This window comes from Corylus avellana, chromosome ca9 (genome assembly GCF_901000735.1).
Source record: "Corylus avellana chromosome ca9, CavTom2PMs-1.0".
In the NCBI taxonomy this organism is placed as follows: Eukaryota; Viridiplantae; Streptophyta; class Magnoliopsida; order Fagales; family Betulaceae; genus Corylus; species Corylus avellana.
The window spans coordinates 4,870,647-4,877,925 of record NC_081549.1 but is presented as its reverse complement, the minus strand read 5'-3'; the positions used below and the strand labels follow the sequence as shown (position 1 = coordinate 4,877,925).

Sequence of the window (7,279 nt, the reverse complement as noted above, 5' to 3'; positions counted from 1 at the left end):
CTCAACCTGCCAACACATTTTGCCAAAAAAAAAAAAAAGACCAGTCATTTTTTTTGGTTAGAAAAAACATTATTGATAAAATGAAAATGCCTTATTTATGAAATTGTCAAATTGACCTACTACTTGTCTTTGGTCGGAAAAACTGAAAAAGAATTAAAAAAAAAAAAAAAAAAATCGGTTAGTTGTATACTCTCTTGTCATGATTGAAAAATTCTGGTAAAGGGCGTTTATGTGAAACAGACCACAAAAAGCAGATGAAAATTGAAAATGGCATTACCCTGCAATTTCCACAGAAAGCCGAGGTATTTTTAGTAACAACCCGTTTCGTACAAAGTATATTCCTATTCAAACACCCGCAAAAGCACTTGAATTTTGTTTTGGACATTTTGGGAAAACAACAGAAGAGCCCTCCTCTCCCTTTCTCAGACACACACAGAAGACGGGGTTAGGAGGGAAGCCTCTGGGAAAAGAGGGTTGACCCTCTCTCTCTCTCTCTCCATCTTCTTCTTCTTCATATTCTTCTCAAGGTGTCCTTCACACGCTATAATTCCCCTTTTGATAATCGTCTTCCTCTTCGACCCCTCCCCTTCTTTTATATCTCCTCTGACTCTCAATTCCTCATCCATTTCTGGGCATTTCCCTCCATACCCAATTCGTGATACCTCTGTTTTTCCTCATATTCCCCCCTTCGTACCAATTACGATTTATTTTCTCGGAAACCCAACTCTTTTCGCTCAAGGAAAGATTCAATTTCGTTAGATTTTGATTGGGTTTGTTTCATATTCAGCTCAAACTTCTTTAAATTCCGACACCCCCGTTTGACCAAATATCGAAAATCCCAGAAAAGTCGAACCCTGTAATCCATGGGTAACTGTTGCGTAACCCCAGCGGTCGACGACGAGCTGAAGAAGGAGAAGAAAACAAAGAAGCCAAACCCATTTGCCATCGACTACGGCGGGGCCAACCCCAATGGCGGAAGCCACAAGCTCTCGGTCCTGAAGGAGCCGACCGGCCGCGAGATCGAGCTCCAGTACGAGCTGGGGCGCGAGCTGGGTCGCGGCGAGTTCGGCATAACATACCTCTGCACGGACAAGGCCACCGGCGATACCTTCGCCTGCAAATCGATATCGAAGAAGAAGCTGAGGACGGCGGTGGACATCGAGGACGTGAGGAGGGAGGTGGAGATCATGAAGCACCTGCCCCAGCACCCCAACATCGTGACCTTGAAGGACACCTATGAGGACGACAATGCGGTGCACCTCGTCATGGAGCTCTGCGAGGGCGGCGAGCTCTTCGATCGGATCGTCGCCAGGGGCCATTACACGGAGCGCGCGGCTGCCGCGGTTACCAAGACCATCGTCGAAGTTGTTCAGGTTTGTATTTTTGGTGAATTTTTGAAGTTCCTTTTTTTTTTTTGCTTTTTAGATCTTGTGTTCACGTGGGGTGTTGTTGTGCTGATTAGTTTTCCGCTTGAGAATTTGGTCATGTTGGTAATAGTTTTTTCTGTATGATGGATATGCAAATCCGAAACTAGCTCACAAAGAATAAAGCTTGCCAAAATAAAATAAATAAATAAGTCCAAGCCTTATTGAAGTCTCCCTGGAATCAGAGTGCTGTTGAAGTACTATTTTTTATTCCTTTTCTTTAGGCTGGTTGATTTTGATGAGGATTTATATAAGTTAGCTCTTGTGGATAAGTTGTGAACTTGTTGGATATTTAATTCTGGTGACTTGAATATATTACCTTTTTTGTGTTTGGATTCCCCCTTATAGAGTTTTTCTTTTTGAGCAATTCAATTGTGTGATGAAGTTGAGTAACTTCTAATGCTTTTTACGTCTTGCTTCATCTCTATTGTAAAGAGTACCCGTATCATCTAGTTTTCCAATGAGCGATCAGTTTCATTTGTTGCTATTGCAAAACATGAAATGTTTTCTGCGTTTTTCTTTTAGCAAATGGACTTCGATGTTCAATTTGAATTGCACCTTTGCTCAACTACATGCTCAGTATCTTTCCTGTTCAAATCCATGATGCTCAGACTGTTCTAGAGATATGTACAGATGTGACAATTAGTGAAATGGGTTTCTTTGTTATATTTCTGTTCTGATATACTCTTTTAGTAACAGCTACCTAGTACCTGATTTCACAACTATGCAGGTCCCACTTGCCCGCTTCTTTTTTAGCCCTAGTGTTATTTGCTAGACTCCCGAAATTTTAAGTGATTATTCCATTTGAAATAATGTTCTTTCCATTTTGGGGAAAAGAGAAGAAGTTTGAGATGGGCTTTTTGTCACGTGTTTAATATGGTTTATTGTGTTGCAGATGTGCCACAAGCATGGCGTGATGCATCGGGATCTCAAACCTGAGAACTTTTTGTTTGGTAACATGAAGGAGACAGCACCTTTGAAGGCAATTGATTTTGGGCTTTCAGTATTCTTTAAACCTGGTATTTTTTCTTTTGCTACCACATTTCATTATTTTGTTCCTCGTGTCCCCATCAATTGGTTGTATCCTTTCATGTACATAAGCTGAGTTGGTTATTTGTGCAGGTGAGAGATTTACTGAGATAGTTGGAAGTCCTTACTACATGGCTCCTGAGGTGCTAAAACGGAATTATGGTCCAGAAATAGATGTTTGGAGTGCTGGAGTAGTCCTTTACATCCTACTTTGTGGTGTCCCGCCTTTTTGGGCAGGTTAGTTTTGTTAGACTAAAAAGAAATTTGTTTGCTTTTGTGAAAGTTTTAAACCAAACAGCCATTAAAACAGTTTCTATTCGACTGTGTTACAATAGGTGTATTTGTGAGAAGTGTGTGTATATATACATAAAATCTGTTGTTTTTTATGCAGAAACTGAACAAGGAGTCGCACAAGCAATTATACGGTCTGTTGTAGATTTTAGAAGGGATCCTTGGCCTAAAGTTTCTGATAATGCAAAAGACCTTGTGAAGAAGATGCTTGATCCCGACCCAAAGCGAAGGCTTACTGCTCAGGAAGTGCTAGGTAATGTTTAGTTCTAATCAATAGCTAGTGTTCCTATTGTATTCCTATCAATAATCAAGTTGATTATGTATTCCTAAAACTTTTTGGAGTTCAAATACAGCAAACTGTAATTTTTGCTTGTTCATCAAATGCAGATCATCCTTGGTTACTGAATGCAAAGAGAGCTCCAAATGTTTCTTTAGGTGAAACTGTGAGGGCAAGGCTCAAGCAATTTTCTGTAATGAATAAGCTCAAGAAAAGAGCTCTAAGGGTAATGCCTCAAAAATTTCTGCTCAAGAAAACTTTGTCCTGCATGTTGATCTTGGTTGGATGTTAAGCTGAATGATTCATTCAAGTGCTTTTCTCTTTTGTTTGTTGAATTTCAAATTTACAGGTAATTGCTGAGCATTTGTCAGTGGAAGAAGCTGCCAGCATAAAGGAGGGGTTCAAGTTAATGGACATTAACAATAAAGGCAAGATTAACAAGGATGAGCTAAAAATAGGGTTGCACAAACTTGGCCATCAGGTTCCTGATTCAGATATTCAAATTCTAATGGAAGCGGTAAGTAATACCCTGCATTTGAGATCTTTTAACCATATTTAGGCTTAACGCGGTACCTTGATAATATTTTAGCTTGATGGGTTCAAAATTAAATGTCTGTAAAATATATTTTTTTATCTTATTTGAGGTGCCTTTTAAGTTCTGATTGGAATATGTCAAACTAAATGCAAAAATGAGCAATATGACTAGTGTTTTCCAGTTGCACTGAACACATTTTTCTGTCAAAAAATTGTTTTATAGATACGAGTGTTTGAATGGTGACAAGCATGGAGACTCATCATGCTTAATTTATGTGCAATTTGTAATCTTGGGAATAATGAGAGGCTGTTCTTGCAGGGTGACGTAGATAAGGATGGATATCTGGACTATGGAGAATTTGTAGCCATTTCTATTCACTTAAGAAAGATGGGCGATGATGAAAAGCATCTTCACAAAGCCTTTGAATTCTTTGATCGAAACCAGAGCGGTCATATAGAAATTGAGGAGCTACAAGATGCCTTAGCTGATGACATTGAGACAAACGGTGAAGAAGTCATTAATGGCATTATGCATGATGTGGACACAGACAAGGTTGGTCACATTGTCTTAAAAAATATTTTTGTTACTAGTTTCTATTTATTTACACTGTTTTATGCAAAGTAGCATATTCTATTCATAATCTAGAGTGGGCGTATATGCTTGGATGGCAATAAGATGTGATTTAAGTATGTAGATTTTTACACAGAATACAGAATTATGGTACAAAACCTTTTTAAGCAAAAAATCAGTGAAACTATTATAATCTGCTATGGTATCCCCAATTTATAGAATTTCTACATACGGAGATCACCTACATACATTTGCATTTTTTTGGGTAACACTAGCATGATAAAATGGCTAAATCAAAGATTTTTCTTGTAAAAAATGTTTCCTTTTTGAAGAACTCGGGGGTCTGTTCTCTTTTGTGGGGTTGCCAATAGTAGATTCTATATTTTGTGAGATTACGTTAGCGCCACATTATTGCATGCTTAAAACCGCCCTTAATCCTGTTCCCTAAACTTGCAGGATGGAAGAATAAGTTACGACGAGTTTGCCGCAATGATGAAGGCAGGCACGGATTGGAGGAAAGCGTCGAGGCAGTATTCACGAGAGCGGTTCAACAGTCTCAGTTTGAAATTGATGAAGGATGGATCATTAGAGACAAACAGTTAGTGTAGATGGAGTCAACAAATGGCAAGTTACTCTTGGAAAGATGCATATTAAAAAAAAAAAAAAAAAAATCTTCCTCCTTTTTGTTTTCACAATTCCTTTTTTTTTTTTTTTTTTTTATTATTATTATTTTTTTTTAAAAACCCTTTTTGGGGGGATTAGTAGGACATGGACCTGGGGGGGTGTCCATGTCTGAATTGGAATGTGTTTCTTTTGTTTGTTGTCGGAGTTACTGGGAAGAAGAGTGGTTGAAGGTTGGGGAAGTTGTTATTTGTGGCTGTAAATATGTTAAATTGGCATATTTCTTCGAAGTATAATATGGCATTTTGGGTGGGTTGGTAGCTTGTGAATTTCAATGTGGATGTTAATTGAGATACAGCTGAAAGCATTGTTGGAAGTATTTCATATACACTCCATTAAACTTTTTAAATAAACTGGAGAACACTTATATTACTTCTAGAAATCACTATCCTAAAAGTAAGATTCATAATCTTGAAGGATTAGGATTCTAACACAGGATATTTATGAATCTTACCAACAACAGAAAAAAAAGAAAAAAAAAAAAAAAAAAAAAAAAGAAGAGAGAGAGAGAGAGAGAGAGAGAGAGAGAGAAAGGGTAAGAAAAGAACTAATAAAAAAGACGAAGTAGGAACGCTTCCACAATGACAAGTAGTGGGCGGTTCATCTAGCGAGATTGTGTGTAGGCCAATTAGTAGCGCGATGAACTTTGCAAAAGACCATACTAGAAGAGGTTCAAAATCTGGCAAGCTTTAGAGTCTAGAGATATCTGGCGAGATGAACTTTACAAAAGACCATATTAGAAAAGGATCAAAATTTGGCGAGCTTTAGAGATATTTGACGAGCTTTGAGATGAATGATTCTAGTTGTCAATCCAACGAGAGGTCCAGGTTGTGGAAGGCATAAACTAAAATTTGCAAATTATCCTCTCCTTTGCAGTAGATTTAATGGCGAGCGATGTAGCCTAGCCTCACCTATCCAAGGATCTTGGAGAGAACTTTTGTGTTTATACACACAAAAAAAAAGAAAAAAAAAGTTAATGTTTTTCAAGGCCAACAAAAAGACAAAAACAACTATTTTTTTAATAAGACAAAAATACTCTTAAAAATTAGAAAAAAAGGGGGAAAAAAAAAACTTAAAACCAAAAAAAAGAAGAAGAAAAAGCGGTAGTCATCGTGGCTTGGCCACTTCCTATGAGTTTCAGGGGTAGTTTAGCCCGCATAGGGTGTGATTTTTATTTTTTATTTTATTAAGGATATTTTTTTCAGTAGAAGAATATTAACAATTTTTAATAGTTTGAGAGAATATTGATGCAATCTATAGCTTGAGGAAGCACGCAGACTTTTTCCAAAATTAAAAAGCAGGAGGCTACCAATTTTGTAACTTCAAATTCATATTCTTTTGTTGAACTCTAGGTTTATTATGTCGAGCCCTTTAGGTTTCTCCAGCAGGCTTTGAGATAGCCTTCTAGTTTCGTAATCTTTTGTTCACATGATGCCACTGGGTCACCATTTGGGCTCAGATAGAATATCAGCCCGAACCCAATATATAATATGTTAAATTAATGTAATCCCACTGAATATTTTTCTTATATATTAAGTCTTAATGAGATTTCAAAAGTTTATTTCAGGTTAACATATTTTATTTTTGTTATTTAGCACTTGCATATATATATATATATATATATATATATAGGTTACAGCTCTTATCTATCGATCATGGAAGCTCTCACAAGCAAGCATTATCGAGCCTGCCTTGTCCATCTTAATCAGCGGTGACAGAAAGATATAGAAAATGTTAATTAATACAATTATTTGATGCCATCAAAAATCAATTATTGGATCATGATTAATCATGGATTACTCGCTCTGATTTGATTGGACCCACAAAACCCTTGATTTTGAGACAGATTTAATTGGACCCACATGCCCACATCCCAATTGTGTAGCAATCTTCCTAATACCGAACGGTTTAAAAAATAGGTGTGATACAACTATAACTTAAACTCAACTTTGGCCCAATTTTTAAACAAATTTCTCTCTCTAGTTTAAGGCGCTCTCTCTTTCACAGACAATTTTTTTTTTTAAAAAAAAAAAAAACTTAAAGAGAAAAGTTTGGCCAAAATTAGGTTTAAGTTGTGCCTTTATCATTTTTCTTTAAAAAATGAGAGTTGCCCGAAATAGATAGACTTTGCAGGGTGAAGCACGCCGGCAATTTTTTTTTTTTTTTTTTTATTAAAACATTAAAAAAAAAAAATTTGCTGCCTAGCGTGCTTAGTATGCGGCGTGCTCTTAATCACGGCTCGACTTTGCAACTTCCTCTTATAAATTGTTCAAATTTTTATGAAAGACAACTTAATAATTAACAGGATCCTTGTCCGTTAGTCTTCATTAGATTGCAAGACAAGCTCCCAGTTGAAGCTAGAGTGAGCTGAAAGAGTGGATCTTCCCCTTTGTCGGATTATGTGCAAGAATGTCATTTTACCCATTTCAGAATCTTAAATAATCTAAAATGCGAGTCTCAATCTTTGAGAAT

The 7,279-nt window shown here is 36.9% G+C and overlaps 1 protein-coding gene across 1 annotated transcript; it reads left to right on the top strand.

The window, feature by feature from the left end:
• The first annotated feature begins 388 nt into the window (after positions 1-388).
• Positions 389-5,076, top strand: LOC132191427 (calcium-dependent protein kinase 32). Its single transcript, XM_059606440.1, has 8 exons — positions 389-1,373; positions 2,320-2,443; positions 2,547-2,690; positions 2,845-2,997; positions 3,132-3,247; positions 3,371-3,538; positions 3,875-4,108; positions 4,583-5,076. The coding sequence occupies exons 1-8, from the start codon at positions 864-866 to the stop codon at positions 4,727-4,729; spliced, it is 1,596 nt and encodes a 531-aa protein (XP_059462423.1). The 5' UTR covers positions 389-863; the 3' UTR covers positions 4,730-5,076.
• Positions 5,077-7,279: the final 2,203 nt, after the last annotated feature.

What these genes read in the sequence shown, in the direction of transcription:
- LOC132191427 (XM_059606440.1), top strand. Translation starts at nt 864, where the DNA reads ATGGGTAACTGTTGCGTAACCCCAGCGGTCGACGACGAGCTGAAGAAG. An exon ending in CCATCGTCGAAGTTGTTCAG is followed by an intron (nt 1,374 to 2,319) that starts GTTTGTATTTTT and finishes ATTGTGTTGCAG; the next exon opens with ATGTGCCACAAGCATGGCGT. An exon ending in TTCAGTATTCTTTAAACCTG is followed by an intron (nt 2,444 to 2,546) that starts GTATTTTTTCTT and finishes TTATTTGTGCAG; the next exon opens with GTGAGAGATTTACTGAGATA.